Source organism: Carassius auratus, chromosome 47 (genome assembly GCF_003368295.1).
Source record: "Carassius auratus strain Wakin chromosome 47, ASM336829v1, whole genome shotgun sequence".
Lineage (NCBI taxonomy): Eukaryota > Metazoa > Chordata > Actinopteri > Cypriniformes > Cyprinidae > Carassius > Carassius auratus.
In genome coordinates, this window is record NC_039289.1 from 8,823,617 (window position 1) to 8,841,600 (window position 17,984).

Here is a 17,984-nt window from a genome sequence, read left to right on the forward strand (position 1 = left end):
AATACATTCATGCCAAGCTCGATAAACAGAGATGACTTTGGTAGTTGATACGCTGGAGCTTCTTCCTGTTATAGCGTCCTGTGTTTCACACTGCGCATGCGCAGAATGCCTACATGCAATGCAGCGAAAATTACAGCTGTTTGGAAAAGAATTTGCATTTTAACTTGGTTTTACTGGCACTTGAAGCCTTCAGAACGTGAAAATATCGATCCTAAAGTATTGTGGCAGAGCAAATAGACACCTCCCAAAAACAAGAGTGCCCAGAGTGCAGAGGGCGCATGTTTGTGTTTATGAGTTCATTCTTTCGAGTTTCTCTATGCATAATTTCATAGATATGTGACTATATTTAGCCACTGGTTCACCTAAAACTCTTACACTATCTGTAGTTAAATGGCATGGTTTGATATAGTGCTCAGGTAAATTTGATTAAGTAAATGTTAAACTTTTGAAATTCCGAAAAAAAGAACCACATATTGATGAATCAATACATGGAAATTATGTATCTGTGTCTTGTTATTTATCTTTTGGTATTAATTTCAGAAAAAAAAAAAAAAATGGTTAGGATTCAGGTGCAATTGCAAATAGTGATTAATCCTGATTAATCCACTGAAAATTCTGATTAATTTGATTAAAAATTTTAATAATTTGACAGCCCTAATATATATATATATATATATATATATATATATATATATATATATATATATATATATATATATATATATAGCCCCTTTCACACTGCGATTCTGGAAAATACACGAGGTAATGTGTCCCAGCAATTGTTCCCGGGGCACTAGATTTTGCCCCTTTCACACTGCCAGTGATTACCCGGGATATGTGCGTGCTTTCACACACAACCCGTAAAGGTCCTGTAACGACACGTGACATCAGTGCGTGACGTGTAATGTACGAGTCGAAAACGCTAGGCACGTTATACTTTCACTGAAGCTGGCGAACGATCTCAGCTTCAGCGTGGAAAGTGAGGAACTAACTGATCTCTGCTTCATTACAGTTTGCACATATTTTTTCATCGCAAAAATTGATCTTCCTTCAAAACGCCTGGTAAAAGAGTCACACGGAAACGTCTTCACTACGACACGCCCTTTACGGCATTAGTTCTGGCTTTTGGATCAATCCCAGGACGTGTTTGCGTTCACACAGAAGGCGACCCGGCAATGTTCTGGCAATTTTACGGGTCCAATGTGCAGTGTGAAAGAGGCTTATGTAGGATTGACACCGAGTGGTTGAACTAGGTTTCACAAACAAAAAAACAGAGTCTGAGGCCATGTCCACACGAAGCCAGAGCTTTCCCCATCCAATCTTTTCCCCCCCCATCATTTCAAGAAATATCTGCATCCACACGAAACCACAAAACGATGTAGTACACATTCCAGACCACCATGTGGCGCTGTAATTCTACCAAAGAGATGCAGAAGAAAACTTGGACTATGCGCATAAACCTTCAGAACATGTAACAACACATTTATTAATCTGTGTTAATGTTAGTTAATAAAAAGACAGTCAGTGTCTGACTAGGGGCGGGATGTGGGCTGATGACGTCATCGTTTCAGAAAATTTACGGATCGTTGTCCAGACAAAACGGAAGGGTGGCCTTTTCAAATTTATCCACACCGGGACCCGTTTTTAAAAATTATCGGTTTCACTCTCCTAAAATGTTGGATCTGATTGGACAAAACGGCTATCTGATACAAAATGTATGCGTATACAGCGAAATGTGTCTCCATGTGGACTGGGCCTGACATTCCTGCATGGACGCACATTTTCTAAGGAAAATAACTGTAGCATTGTTTTTCAGCTAAACAAGTATGTTAGCATGTTTCTTAACCCTTGTGCGTTCCTCACGATCTTCGTGATCAAAAGTGACCGGACACCTAAAATGTAACTTCTTTTCTTCAGTAAAATAAATCTAATATATTTTTGTTCAAGAATATATTTTATTTTGTATTTTGAGAGAATTTTATGTTACTAATTAATATTTATTCAATAATTATTTTACATTTCTTCCTGTGAAAAAAAAAATCTATATAAAAAAAAGCAGTATTTCAGATTAAAATAGAGACTAGGCCTTTAAAATCTAATTTTGGAAGGCAGAATAGCACCTCCTGGTGAGAGCAAAAAAAAAAAAAAAAAAAAAAAAACTTTAATTCCTTGTGTCTGTTCTGATTTTAACCTCTTATTTCAGTCTTCTGACTCATTTTGGCTATATGGTTATGGCCATACCAATTAATTTGAGTATATATAAATTTGTATGTGTGTGTCTGGGAGTGTGTGTAAGTAAGTGTGTGTGAGTGGATGCATTTGATTCACACTCCTGATGTTTCGGAGTGTAACCACCTTTTTACTGCACTGTAGTCAAATGATTAATTTTATTTACATAGTTGCAGTGTTACAGTCATACCGGTTAATAGGTGTGTGTGTACGTGCCTGTGTGAGTTGGTGTGTAGATTTAGCATGTTTTAGAGTTTCACCCCTTTATTGCTGTGCAGTTCTTTTCTGCATTGTGGGGGATTCGTAGATTGTACGAACAATTTTTTTTTTTTTTCATTTCCCATACATTTCCAATGGTCGGTCATTTTTAGCCATGAGCCATTCGTGTGACAATTTTTGTTTTGTTTTGTTTTTACAACCACTTAGCTTTTTCGAATCATGCCCTCGTTTTTTTTGTGTGTTCATATATCAAGTGCCATAAAAGTAACCAAGTTTGATACCATTTCGGTGAAGCTCCGGTTTTTTAAAGTGACCGAAGACAGCACAAGGGATTTATCTGCAAACACATTATGGATTTATGCTTTAGTAGAGTCAAAACCGTACATACAGCAGCTTTAAATTAATTAACTGAACATGTCACAACAACATAAACACACAACTGTCATCAGATTCATTATTTGTATAGGATAAATCAGTTATGCATATGAAGCAGCCAAAACCCTCTCCATCGCCCTCAGTCTGGAAGCCGTTGTCAGAGCTGCAGTAGATGCTGGCAGAGGGTCTGTATGACATCTCTGTGCTCATACAGATACATCTGAGTCTCCCACAGCATGTCAACTAACACTGCGTCACTGACCTCATCCAGCATCACCTCCTGAGACAGCTGAGGACTCAACCTGAAGCACAAGAACCAAGGTAGGAAGTGGAAGCCAAACAAACAAAAAAATTGGTTATAAAATTGAATGAAAGGTAGAAATGAAAAGAAACAAAATAATAGGAGGAAAAGAAATGAAAAAGACAGAAAGAAGGAAAACAGGAACGAAAGAAACAACATGAAATTAGTTGAAATCATATGTAGGAATGAAGGAAATAAAAACAAGGAAGGAAAAATGATAGAAGAAGGGAAGAAATTTGTAAGCGAAATGAAGGAAGGATTTAAATTTAATTAATTAATAAAAACGGAGAAATTAAGCAAAATAAGAAATTAAAAGGAGAAGGGAAGGTTGGGGAAAGGAAAGAATAAAGAAAAAAATAATTATTGAACAAGAGAAAATTAATAAGAAATTAAGAAATGAGGAGATAAGAAAGAAATGACAATGGGAATGAATGAAATAAAAATCAGGAAGGAACAGAACGCATTAGAAAGATGTAAATGATTGAAAAAAGGCAAGAAATTAGGTGAAATTAGGTAGAAAGGAAGGAGGGAAGGTTGGAAGTGAAAGATGGATGCAGGAAAGAATGAAGGAAGAGTGGAAAGAAGAAAGTAAAAAATGGAAGGGAGGATGGAAGGAAGGAGAGATGGAAGGAAAGACAGAAAAGAAGGGTAGGTAGGAATGAAGAAAAAAGGGAACGAAAAAAGGAAATGAATGAGAAAGGAAATGATATAAAGAGAAGAAATTAAGGAAGGAAGGAATGGAATAGATGCATAAAAAAAATGAAGGAAACAAAATGAAATGATAGAAGCGGTGGGAGACATTGGAGGTCACAAGTCAAAAAAGAATTATAGTACACAATGATTTATAAAAGAAGATGACAGACAGAAGGAAGAGAACCGAACGAGTGCAGAGATTTACAGAAACCGCAGAATAACTGTTCAAATGAGACTGTGAATGATGATCAGGTGCTTACAACTGACCTGTGATAGTTTATATCAGCCATCTCACACCACGCTCGGGCTCGGTCCACTGCACAACCGTCCGAGTCTGTACACTGACATAAACACACAAATACAAATCACGCATTTCATCAAGAATACCATCGGCACGACTCACTCCACCCAACACTAACAAGTGACTACAACTTGCACCTAAAACAATGGTGCTTTTATATAGGCAACTGGAGGTTTTTGTGAGGTTTGTACACAAACTCACACAGTCCACAAGCATCTTGCCCAGCTCTTTGACGCCAAAGAAGGTCTTGGCCAGCTCCAGTGGATTTGAAGGCCTGAAAACGTCCACAGAGTTCACTGCCACCTGAGGAGGTTTACCGGTGCCCAATGAGACGACCGCGCCTAACCTGCACACTTCTGATTCACGGCCCTGGTGGAGTGAGAAAAAGATGCACGTTTGACTAGAATACATTTACAATTTCAACAGTGTCCAATAGATCCGAGTCAGAGCTGACACTGGGTTTCATTTAAAGCAGAAAAGTAGTCTGTTGAGTTCAGCTTCATCCGGCTCCACCACACCACACCCAACCTGCCCAATTACTTCTAAAAACTAGTCCAATCGCGTATAAAAAACAAATTTTTTGGCAGGTTCCCTTGGCAAAATTAGCATTTTAGGGGCTAAACATCACTTTATTTGTATTGGGGTCGCTTCGAACCGCGGATATGAAAAACAACCGCAGACTTGGCAACACTGGTTGGCCTTTACTACACAGAGCCGTAGTTCACTGACAAGCCACACAAAATCGATTACAAAATAACAGGCGATTCTTTGTCGATTTTGATAGCGATTCTGTGTAGCTTATCAGTGGACTATGGCTCTGTGTAATAAATGGTCTGCAGTTGTCCGCGGGTTGAAGTGACCCCAATTCCAATAACGTTATATTTAGCCCCTAAAATGCGAATTTCACCAAGGGAAACTTGCCAAAAAACGTCTATTTTAACCCAGGGACGCAATTTTTCACCGGAGAACCTCCTGGAAACACAATTGGGCTAGTTTTGAGAAGCAAGTGGGCAGGATTTGTTTTGAAAACCTGGCAACCCAGATCTGAACGCACGTGCTGGAGATGTACGTCTATTCACAGGAGCGCCTTTACTGATGAGATGCGCATGAAAATAGCATTCGATTTTATTTCACAGCCCTATCTGACATTTAACAATTTTAGTAGGCTACTGATCAATCTTCGAACTGATAAAAATTATGTTGGAATAAAATAAAATTTACATCAACGATAAATCATATGATTTGGCAACATGTCATTATGCAGAAAGTGTTAAAATTAGTCCAACATGACATTATGACACATTATCATTAGGCATTAATTATGCATGGCGCATGCAGTTAAAATAGTTTTGCCATTTATATGCTCTTAAAGTATAATTTCTAAAAAAAGAAAATGATCAGGGGCACACGGCATGGAGCGACACGAAGAACAGAAGCAGAAAAAATATCAATATAGAGTTAAAAATCACAAGTTAACGATTTTATTATCTTATAAATACAGGGCCTCTTGAGGCCAGTGATGCCAACTTGCAGACCAACTTTGAAAAATCGTACTTGGAGCAAACACAAGGTGCACTGTCTTCAGATGGCGAAAATTAACACACAAATAAATACCAAAGCATACTTTGGGCTTTAGGACACATCTGATTTTCAAAACCCATTCTGAGAAATCCACTGTATTTTTGGGGATGAATGAATTATCTGCTGAATTTTTATATAATAATAACTAAAACCAATTTTACGAAATTTTGTTGACCATACAATGAAACGTGTTGCAAAAGTAAGTCTTGAACAGGTCATTCTTGTGACCAAATTTGTGAATCAGACCTGCGCTTTCAGGGCTTTGTTGTACTGGTGTATTTCTGTCATGGCATCTAGCGTTGGGTTATTGGCCAGCAGCCCTCCATCCAGAAAACGACCCATTGGCCGAAAGTAAGTGGGAGCAGCTCCACTGGATCGGGCAGCACGCCAAACTAATTGCTCTGAAAGAAAGAGGAAGTGACTGAGCGAGAAAACCAAGAGAGCACAAGTTGATTAGCCTCCCACGAACAAAGTAACGACTGCTTAGTTCCAACATTGGGTACGACTGCGCACCAAACACCAGAAATCATGCATACTGTGACCTTTCTGTTCCACATACACACTCTCTCTCTCTCTCTCTCTCTCTCTCTCAAAAAACACACACACCTTCATCCGTCACCTTCCTACGCTTTCTGGGCGGTCGAGTATATCCTAATACCAAAAGATCTTCGTCTTCTCACCCTGTAACAGTCACAATGAAGCTTTTACGCCTTATTTGAGATTGAGGATAACTAAGAAACCCAGAGCACGAACATAAACATTTTTACCGGCACAAAGATAATTAGTGTCATGACATCCCGAGAATGAAAGTATGCAGGAGAATTACCCTTCGGCACAGTAAGGGGTTGAAATGTGGCTGTAGATGTGTACGGAGGGTCTCTTTGGAGGGCTGGTGGGTCGTAATTACGAAACAGATGCAGTTCACCAGGATGTCTGTCAGCGAGAACGCTAGTCACCATTACTCTGAGGAAAACAGAGAAGATAAATTAAAAACAAGCCTTTTCTGAAGAATATGTGTGATGTAGGCTTGTGCAAAACTCGCTGGCCCTGTTCCAAATGGTTTTCAGGAGTATCAGACTCAAAGCAAAAATATAAGTAACTCTGTCCTCAAGACCAACAAGTACATATGAAGTGTGCCATCTGGGACAGGACCAACGCTGACAGTTGGTGTTTTGTTAAGGTGTTTGGGTTGCCTATGGTTTATCAGGCAGTTGGTGTTCGTAGTATATAAACTAAGGATGTTAACTGTTCACTCAAGTCACGATTTGATTAACAATTTTGATTTCACGATTAAATTGGCCTATTTAAAAAAAAAAAACATTCAGAAGAAGGGTGTTGCTAGGTTAGTATGGTTGGTGGTGTGTTCAGGGTCTTCACCGAGACATTTCTATGTAGTTCTGGGTGTTTGTTATAGTAGGGCATTGCTAGGGTGTACAAGTTTGTTTCTAGGGCATTGGGGCATTTTTGCTAGGTTATTTGCTAGGCTTTAGGTGGCTGTTAGGGTGTTCTGAGTCTTTGCAAGGGCATAGCTAAGAAGTTATGTTTGCTAGCCAGTTGTTAGGGTGTTTGGGGTGGTTTAAGGATATTGCTATAATGTTGTGAATGGACACATGGGCATTAAGGCTGATTGCCAGAACATTGGCAGTAAGGACATTGCTAGGTTTTGAAATTCAGATGGGTTTCTAAGGAGTTATATCAGGGCATTTTGAGTGGTTTCAAGAATATTGCTTGGTTCTGAATCGTCACACTTGTATTTTGGTTATCGAGCTGTTGTTGTTCAAATCCCAAACCTTAAATAGAAGTACCTTGGGTGAGTGACATCCGCCATCTTGGTATTTTCTCCAAACTCATTCTTGAGAAATTCCTCCAGAGGGCCAGACTCATACGGCCGAGAACCTTTGAATACCTGTTCCTTCATCCTGAAGTACAGACAGCGCAGATATTCCATTGATTTACCTGCTCACAAATACAACAAACACAATTATACTGACGCATGTACACACAGTCGACAAGAACATATTTTATAATTATATATCAAAGATCATTCTGTTCTGGATGCTGATTGGTCAGTGTTATGTTATAAATAGTAAATACTACATCAAATACCATGTATAATAGCTAGGGCCAGTATCCCGCCAGTGCTAGTCCCAGACACCCAGTCAAACAGTTCCCTGATGGGCCGTCCTGCTTCTTTCTCCAAAGCGATCAACATTTGGATCAGAACCAGTCCCTTTATTCCACCACCATCTAGACACAGCAATCTGTCCATTCTTGAGAAAAAGAAAAGCAAGTGAGCAATCAATCCTGTGTAGGCTGGTTCTCATCAGTGTTAAATGTATGTGACATACTTCTTGCTTCCTGTCTGGAGCCCATCGACCTCTGCAAATCCACGACTCATGGCCGTGACAGCTACCGCCACGTGCATGATGTCATCAAACCCTGGGGACCAATTATGGGGAGGAAATGAGACTAGTGATGGCACAACTGATGGCAGGTTGACTCTATCATAGATTTGCAATACCTAGAGACCGCTGTTGCAATAAGTGTGATACACAAGCATGGCCGCCGTCAAACTGGAAAGGTCAAGATCCACCCGTAAAAACACATGCAAGTGATGATGCAACAAGCACCATGCTTTATCAGCATTCTCAAATGTGAAACACTACCCTCTGTTGTCTCGCCGGTTTGCATCATAGGCTGTACACTGTCATGGCATTTGTATATGTGTAATTATAGTAGACTGGTGAGTGATTGTTTGAGTTCAACCCAAAATGTTGACCTTTCCAAGATGGCAGCTGCTACTGACAAATCTGAATGAGTCAAACGGGGCATCTAGGTATGCAAATCTGGTTTTTATGACCAAAGGAAGCTATAAAAAAAAGAGAAAATTGTGCCAAAATATACGTATTATTTTACTGAATATATCTGCATTTTACGCTTTTTTTATACCTGCATTTTACATTTTTACAATTAGAGTGTCCTGTTGTTAGCTTAGCAACATGCTAACACCAAAACATTATTAAAATCAAATCGTGAGTCGAGTGCTCTTTATGTGAGGAACCCCATTTGCATAACACAAGAGCTGCTGCCAATGTAAAACGTTCCAAATCGGCCACTCATCAGCCTAAGTAGGCAGTAGCTAACCAGGTTTTGGAACAAAGTCACACATGTTCTTCTGAACACTTCTTAAAACACAACATAAAAAGTACAGAAGACGACTGAAGGACAGAGGTGAAAGATACTGGCGGGAAAGCAGAAAGTTTGGGGGCGGGGGCTTTACCTATGCCAGGAGGCGGAGCTTTGTTGACACTCAGGACAGGGCTGTTGAGGGAGGGGGGGTTGCACCGCTCGGCCCCTACACTACACAGCATGTTCAAGAGCACCTTACGGTTGGGACCTTCAGCAGAAGCGCAGGATTAGACACACACATGCCGTCACACACACACGGAAGAAAGAAAGAGTATGTGTTAACTGAATGCATGAATGACAAAACAAAAGAGCATGACATTTCATTCTTGTAGTCAAAAACTATCACGACACGCAGGCTGTTACATGCAGTCACAAGAATTTCTACAACCAATCGAAACATCAGGAACTATCAGACAGCTTCTGCCATTTTTTCCAGGCGAGTCTAACACTTTTTGTGTATAATAATAATAAAAAAAATAATACATACATATTTTTTAAATAAATAAATGTATATATTTAAAATAAAGTAAATCAATTTATTCATAAATGTATTTTTCACAGAAACATAATTAACAATATTTAATTTAAAATTGTAATGAATAAAAAATTTGTAAAAAAATGTAACAAAAATATATTACTTAAAATAAATAAACAAATGATAATAACAACACAAATTATGTTATGCTTGCATGCAAACCCCTCAAAAGATGTCATGCAGCACACTTAAACAAAAAGCTCAGTGACTGAAGAGCTTGAATACACTGGTGACTGTTCTGCTAGCCTTCGACTGGGTGTCTAATCTCACATCTCTCTCACCCTTGCTGGTACGGGCTGCGATGAGTCCCGGTGTCTCTCCCAGGTCATTGTGAACTTCCACATCTGCTCCAAACACCATGAGAGCTTTGATCAGGTCCATGTGGTCCAACTGAGAGTCCAGAGGTTACAGCATACATAAAAAAAAAAACTGAAAAAAGTACTCTATACCAACAATTTATGTTAACTTTCAAAAATCTCTATATTCAGTCTAGAGTGTGATTACAGTTGTCCTAAATTCTCATTTTTATCCTTTAAGGAGTGTCACACTGTTCCACAAAAGTGGTTTTATTTGTTTGCAAAAATTAAATTTGACTTAGTTTTGTACCCAGAGTAGTTTCCGATAAATATAACTACTGCAATTTATTTCGTTGAAATAAAGCTAAAATAAAATATTAATATTAGATGATATCTAATACTATAACTGGTTTAAGATTAAGTACTTATTAAAGTATTCATTTGGAAGTACTAAATTAAAGTTGAAATAGAAATATAGCACAAAAAAACAAAGATTAAAATGCAACTAAAACTTAAATGAAAACAGAAAATATAAAAAGCATTATAATTAAATTAATATAATTACATTTCTTATATGAAAATAACACTGTACCAGTATTCTCATGACAAAAAAAACATAATGCAATTATACAATTTTACATTTGAGATTTCTGAATTTTTAATAACCGTGTTTTATTTGTCATCATGCAATAAATACAAACTTTCATAAATTAATACACATAGATACATATTAATAATAAAAAAAAAAATTATATTGTAATACAAAAATTATTTAATAAAAATTGCATAAATTACAGGTAGAATTGATTTTCCACAAACACACAGAATATAAAAAAACATCTAGATTGAGGTGAAATATGAGCCATAAATGTTCTTGACAGGCTTTATGAAATACTCTCTCATACCTTCATGGCGAGGTGCAGTGCTGTGTTTCCATCCTGACCCTTAATGTTGGGGTCGGCTCCATGGGTCAGCAGTGTCATTGCGGCCTCAAAGCGCCCCCTCTTGGTCAGGATGTGTAACGGACTCTCTCCGGTCTTGCTCAGGTAGTTGATGTTACATCCTCGGTCCAGCAGCACACGGCTCATCTAGAGAGAGAAAACCGGGGAAAGTCATGCATCTAACACTCAGAATTCCTCAAGAACAAAAACCAACGGGAAGTGTTTCTGACCTCGGCAGTCTTGGCCCAGTGAAGAGGTGTTCCTCCATAAATCGGATCCTCCGCCAGAAGTTGATTTGGGTCGGTGTTTAAAATTACTTCGGCACAACTAGGAGGAATGAGATTGAGTAAGAAGCCTGCATGTCAATTATCATTTAAAAAAGCAAAGACAAGATTCTTGTTCTGCACCTTTTCGCACTAAACTTCATGGTGGTGTGAACTGGATAGCCATTGCTTCCCATGACGTCACAGCGGGCTCCGCCCCCCAGCAGGCCTTTGACCGCCTCGACCTTCCCGAGACGGCATGCAATGTGCATTGGGGTTTCCCCAGCAGCATTCAGCTCATTCACACCCACGCACATCTGTGCACACAAAACCTACGAGCGACAAAACCAAAAAATACAATCATAGACACTCGAATTTGGCATTCTGCAGATAGCATGTAAGCCCTTAGTTGACCTCTGACCTCTATAACACCAGCAGAGTCTTGTTTAGCAGCGCAGTGCATGGGTGTCTCTCCGTTCTTGTCCTTGATGTCCGTGCGAGCCTGACATTCTTCCAGGAGCTCACGCACGCAGCCCACATCTCCTCTCTCGCACGCAAGGTGCAGCGGGGTCTGACCCTGGGCGTCACGGGCGTTCATCTGACTGCAAGGGGCCACAAACAGTGTTTTAGATTTTGTACTTGATTTAAAGGGTTAGTTCACCCAAAAATCACAGTGATGTCATTAATAACTCACCCTCATGTCGTTCCAAACCCGCGAGACCTCCGTTCATCTTCGGAACACAGTTTAAGATATTTTAGATTTAGTCCGAGAGCTCTCAGTCCCTCCATTGAAGCTGTGTGTATGGTATACTGTCGATTAAAGGTCGACCGATATTTGATTTTGCCGATACCGATAACTAGGTTGGACCACACTGGCCAACACCGATTAATTAACCGAAAGTTTTTAAAATGGATACTGAAAAAAAAAAAAAAAAAAAAAAAAACTAAAATAGTGCTTTATTTACAATAAAAAGTGGTAGTAATAATTATAATAATAACAGTCATAGTAAATGTTGAAATTACCACAACTGTTTCATTTTTCTTAAAGAAGCCTAATGATTTTTCCCCCCTCAAAAATTCTGTGTGTATTTACATTTTTATTGTTATCAAATCAAGGCATGAAACATACATTTTATTTGTTTTTAATTACTTAAAGTTAAACAAACTTTTTTTGGCAAACAAGGTGATTACTATTAAAATTAAAACATGGAAGAAATGTTGTGTGATTATTCCTTAAAAATAAATCTCGTTTCATTTTAGTAGTAGTAGTAGTAGTAGTAGTAAACTATGTACATTCTACTGAACAATAGACTTAAATTTTGTTCAAAATAAATGAATACCTCTACAATTCTGTGCATGTGATATGATGCTTTTTCTCTAATGAAACGTTCAGATGCTCATGAAGTGACTCTCAGAGCAGTTCTGGAGATGTTCTTCATGTGTTTTCATCTTCATTTAGTGAGACGGCAGACGCTGAAATCACCACAAGCGTCACACGCGCTAAACTGTGAATTCCATTTATATGAATGGATTCCACGATTCCGGTGGCGTTTTCTGCATCGCGGAAATCATAGAGCCCTACAATTATACCAGCACAATGTATACCCTCAAACTAGAACTGCTTCTATTATTGAACACACAAGTGATAATCTAATCAATATAAAAGAGCAGTCCAGAGTCTAGAAGAACTGATTTGTATCACACACACTCCAGACGCGTCACGTTTAACTCAGAGCAGCGGTCTAAAACAGTTTATTTATTCACCAAACGGACACAAGTTGACTTCAAGAATGAACAATGAGCCAAAGATAAGTTTGAAGTTCAGTGTTTAAAAAACGTTGCAAACGGAAAGAGCGATCTATATTATAGCTCTATAAATGAAGCATACAGACTTTATTAGAGCCATGGAAATGCTCAATATATAATTCATTATGTACAGTAACAACGACGAATATAATGTAATTTAATTTTAAACTATGTGAATGGCACTCTGAGGCGCGTCAGTATTTTCTGAAGTGTCCCTCTCCGTTCAGCATGCAGCATCACGTGTCTAAACAGAGAAAACAGAGCCTTCTCGGCAGCTCCAGCAAGGGAAAAAACGAGGAAAACTATCGGCATGGATTTTTGCCAATAACCGATTGTTCCAGCAATCAACTATCGGTACCGATGAATCGGCAAAACTGATAAATCGGTCAACCTCTGCTGTCCATGCTGTCCAGGTCCAAAAAGGTAAGAAAAACATCATCAAAGTAGTTTATGTGACATCAGAAGGTCAGTTAGAATTTGTTGAAGCATCGAAAATACATTTTGGTCCAAAAACAGCAAGAAAAACTACGGCTTTATTCAGCATTGTCTTCTCTTCCGTGTCTGTTAAGAGAGAGTTAACTGCAGTTTAGTGATATCCGGTTCGCGAACGAATCATTCGATGTAACCGGATCTTCTTGAACCAGTTCTTTAAATCGAACTGAATCGTTTGAAATGGTTCGCATCTCTCTCCTCGGTTCTCGAATCGGACGGGTCTGACAGAAACAGTTCTTGACTCGAGAACGAGTCAACTGTTCGTTCGTTATCTGGCTCGGCTCGGTGTTCATCTTCAGTTCTCTCTTCACAGCAGTTCAGTCAGTGTACTGTTTGAGTAAATGAATTACTCCGGGATATTGGTTTGTTTGAACTCAGAGAGAGTGTCAGCCACATTAAAAAAGTGAACAGCTTAAGTCATGTGTGGATTAATGCTTATTGGAGACGTGAACAGTTTAAAATGATTCAGTTCGATTCAGTGAACTGGTTGAAGAAGATCCGGTTACATCGAATGATTCGTTCGCGAACTGGATATCACTGGATATCACCGATGTCACATGGACTACTTTGATGATGTTTTCTTACCTTTCTGGACATGGACAGTAGACCGTACACACAGCTTCAATGGAGGGACTGAGAGCTCTCGGACCAAATCTAAAATATCTTAAACTGTGTTCTGAAGATGAACAGAGGTCTTACGGGTTTGGAATGACATGAGGGTGAGTTATTAATAACATAATTTAGATTTTTGGGTCAACTAACCCTTTAAAGTTTAGAATCAGAATATTTTTTTTAAGGTTAGTTTGAAAATAGCTTGGTTTTTGTAAACTATTTATATATAATATTTTAAATCATAAATTTAATATAATTAAAAATAGAATGTGGAAACTTCACAGATTTAGTGTTTACGTGTCCTTTGAACTTAGTCCTTTTCTATCTCACCTCAAAACGTAATTGTGTTTGAGACAGTCTCTCAGTCCAGTATCCACAGCGATGTGAGCCGAGCTCCAGTCGGGGTGATTCCGCACACAGTCTACGATCGGCTGGAACATTTCAGGTTTCAGCGGTGGGCGGAGCATCTCATAAAATGGGCGGAGTTTGAGGGCATACTGAGGGAACCAATTCATGGCGTCTTCCTCTGAAGCAACCTGGAACATCCTGAGCACAAAAGAGAGCACATCCAAAATTCAGGAAACTCAGTTATGATGAGCTGATGAAGTGCATGACAATGAAAAGCCATATTCAGGGTGGTGGCGTGATTTAAGAGTGTGGATCCACAATGGTTCTCTGTGGTAAAGGCTTCCCACTGCTGGATACAGGCATGTGCTGATGGGAAAGCAAACCTATTTGACATACTGTTAAAGAGATACTCCACCCCAAAATGAAAAATTTCATTGATCATAACGTTACGGTTGAACTATTGATGGCAGATGGACTTTTCTGACAACATCTTTCATACCTTCATGGACCTTGACAGTGTAACAGTCTATTGGGCAGTCTCAAGCCTCCTGGTTTTTCATCCAAAATATCTTCAATTGTGTTCTGAAGATGAACGAGTTGTAATGACAGGGGGGGTAAGTGATTAAGTGATTAAGTTTCCCATTAAGTAATATGGGAGTGCACAATTATGATGAAATCACAGGACCGTTGAGACTTTTGCAGGAATCCAATTTATTGACTGAAGATGGGTTGCGCTGTATTGTGCGTCTTAACTAAAAGAGTCTCACCTCAGAGCCAAAGATGAAGATTCTGGGCAGAGAAGCAGACAGTCCCATGAATGGCTGTGTTGGTTCCTGTACAAGACCAGCCTGCCTTCCTGTTTCAGTAGCACTTTGCCATTATAATCCGACAGCTGCACATCCCTCACACGGTACGGGTTTGAGAATAGAGTCGACACGGAGCTCACCGTGTCCAATATACGGCCCAGGAACTGCATGGTGACCTGAGGTAAGAGAGGGAAGTGGAAAGCTGATATATATACACACACTACGGTGCCTGTGAGAGGGTAAGATTTTAATTCGAGGAAACATCATATTAACTTGTGGGAACATCGTATGATGACGAGTTTAATGGATAAACAAACCTGCGTGACCATAGCAAGCCGGGATTATCATCGATTTATTCATTCATATTTTATTTTGAATCATGAAATTAATTTTTTATTATAGAAAATACCATATGCCTTCGCTACTGGACTTTATTATGTGCGATAGTCAGCATTCAAATGAAGTTTTTACAGTAGGCTATTATTTACAAAGTATTCAGAAGGTTAAGTAAAGAGATTGAAATGAAGCTAAACAAATATAACCAATAATAATAGTCTAATAATAATTATATACAAATATTAAAGGGAAAAGACGATCAGTTAATGGACTTACAAGGCTGTAGGAGGCATAAAAATGTTTTCTTGTAGGTAGGGGTGCTCCGATCGCGATCGGCCGATCGTTAATGCGCATCTCATCAGTAAAGCCGGTTCTCTAATCAGCGGTTAATTCCATCAGGTGCGTGATTTCACATAGAGCAGCTGTTACTACACAGAGCCGTTGTTAATAGAGAAGACGCGCAAATCCACTTAATTTTCAGCGTTTTTTGGCGCATTCTAATTCTAATTCTAAGTGCAAACAATTCATACAACTATTTAAACACAGTTGCATAATGTACAGGTACGCCCTCTGGTGGTGCCCCGCGATAACCTCCCTGTGCTGAGATCACGTGTCAACAATAGCAATATTAAGAGGATTTAGCATTTCCAATTATTGTAGTCATGTTACATTCTTCTTATTATTAGGCCTGTTATTATTAGTAGTAGTAGGTTACTTTAATTATTTAATTGCATAAAAATATTACCCCCAAATTTTTCATAGCGCAGACAAGAATGGAAATTGCGAGCAGCTTTATTTCGTGCACTGATTTCCAAAAACAACCTGAAATACGTCTCTTCTCATGTTTTTCACTATACGGGCCACAAGACAAATATTAAAGGGATAATGTAAGACAGTTATATACCCTTATCAACATATGTTGAAGTAGTTTAGTCTCTCATTGTCTCGGAGAACATGCATGGTGCATATAATGCAGCCTTTGAAAGCTTTGTCAGTTTTTTTACTTTCACTTTCTCTGCAGTGACCTGATTGATGTGGCATAACTCTTGCACAGTTTGAGAGTTGACTTGCTTGTGTTGCTTGACCCCTCCCCCATAATATCAAATGTTTATAGGCCACATATTAGGCACTTTTTTTTATTTTTAACGTTTAAAAGTGTTAAAGTGACACCAAAAAACAGGAACGTCATTAGAAAATCCTTGGTCAGGGGAGCTGTGTCTGGGCTAAGTAAGTTTCTGATGGGGCTATAACACAGAAATGTAGTCATTTTACAATAAATTGATATAATAAAATAATTATACTGTGTTTCACAGTCAATATGTGGCTATTTGGCTATGTTTAAAACAAGGTAAAGCACACTTTTAGATAAACCAGGCAACATCATAAATGGACTGGACTGCTTGTAATAAAGATTTAAATGCAAAAGAAAAGGCACTAGAGTCGACTTGTTTCTGTCAGTGGGGAGTTTTGATTTAAAATGTTTGTGATAGCCTACTTTTAAAACGAAATGTAGGCTATATAATGTTTTTAAATGAGTGGCAACTTGCTTGTACAACAGTTTATATAAACCTAGAGGTCAAATGCATGAATAATAGGATGTTTATATTTATTTAAACTAGTATCTATGAAAGATTTTTACTGTACTGTGATAAAAGAGGAGCACGATGATGAAAATGTGTCTAATTAATACTTTAAGAAGCATGAACTGATGTACTAATAAACTGTATTACAATGTCCAGCAGAGTTTTAGCTTTAAGGGTGGCTAATGTAAATGATGAAATTAGAGCTGACCACAGTCCTCGGCAGGGACGGGACATCTCTACTGTTAGCGATCAATGATTAGCTGGGCTGATAATGAGGTGTATTTTAGTGTATCACTCGTGTAGCCTGCAACCGAAATTATCACCTAAGCTGTTAGTATTTCACAGCCCGCCGTTTATTCGTTGGGTTTAGACTATCACTATTCAACTGATAAAAAACACAACTTGTTTCTTAAAAGGCTGCCTGCCACAACCCAGCTAAACCGTCATTCATCCGGGCACGACCGCTTGATAAGTCGGCAACAGCTAGCACTCGTTTTAAACCAAATACCACAATTAATCTTACATTTTGACTGAAATATTACATTGTCTACTTCGCTAAATGCCTTACCTTTTCGCTATTTCATTAACCCGTTCGGAAGCGGATAACCAGACTCAGCAGACCGCTGACTTTTGACGGGTTACACTCACATCAACAATCAGTGCGTCACAACCAGCCTTATGCAGACTTGACTGACAGACATAGTAGCCAATCAGTAACCGAGTTTCCAGTGAGCAACCGCGATTCCAGCCAATGAGGCTGAGGGGGCGTTTATTGTCGACAAAAAAGCAGCTTCTTTAGGACTCACGCATATAACATATTTAATAAGGGCTTTTTTTGTTTTGAGTTTGATAACCAAGCCAAATTCTTTATTAAAAAAATTGCTGTAAACTTTTTTTTTTAATAAAACAAAAATAAAACTCTCAAAATAAACAGTAGGTAACGTTTATCCGCAGTACGTCTAGGCGTTTCCTATCAGATGCCAAATAGATGTTTAGAAAGGTGTTTATTGTCTGTTAGAGATCGCTTACATGTATTCTAAACATCATAAACATCTTAAAAGACATCTTCTAAACGTGC

At 38.7% G+C, this 17,984-nt stretch overlaps 1 protein-coding gene across 1 annotated transcript; it reads right to left on the reverse strand.

The window, feature by feature from the left end:
* Window positions 1-1,328: 1,328 nt before the first annotated feature.
* LOC113065020 (85/88 kDa calcium-independent phospholipase A2-like) lies at window positions 1,329-17,592 on the reverse strand. Its single transcript, XM_026236124.1, has 17 exons — window positions 17,475-17,592; window positions 14,949-15,163; window positions 14,164-14,379; window positions 11,345-11,525; window positions 11,068-11,255; window positions 10,891-10,987; window positions 10,625-10,807; window positions 9,705-9,813; window positions 8,980-9,096; window positions 8,048-8,138; window positions 7,806-7,969; window positions 7,505-7,655; window positions 6,526-6,662; window positions 5,946-6,100; window positions 4,320-4,487; window positions 4,085-4,158; window positions 1,329-3,125 (listed from the first exon to the last, which is right to left on the reverse strand). The coding sequence occupies exons 2-17, from the start codon at window positions 15,155-15,157 to the stop codon at window positions 2,981-2,983; spliced, it is 2,385 nt and encodes a 794-aa protein (XP_026091909.1). The 5' UTR covers window positions 15,158-15,163; window positions 17,475-17,592; the 3' UTR covers window positions 1,329-2,980.
* Window positions 17,593-17,984: the final 392 nt, after the last annotated feature.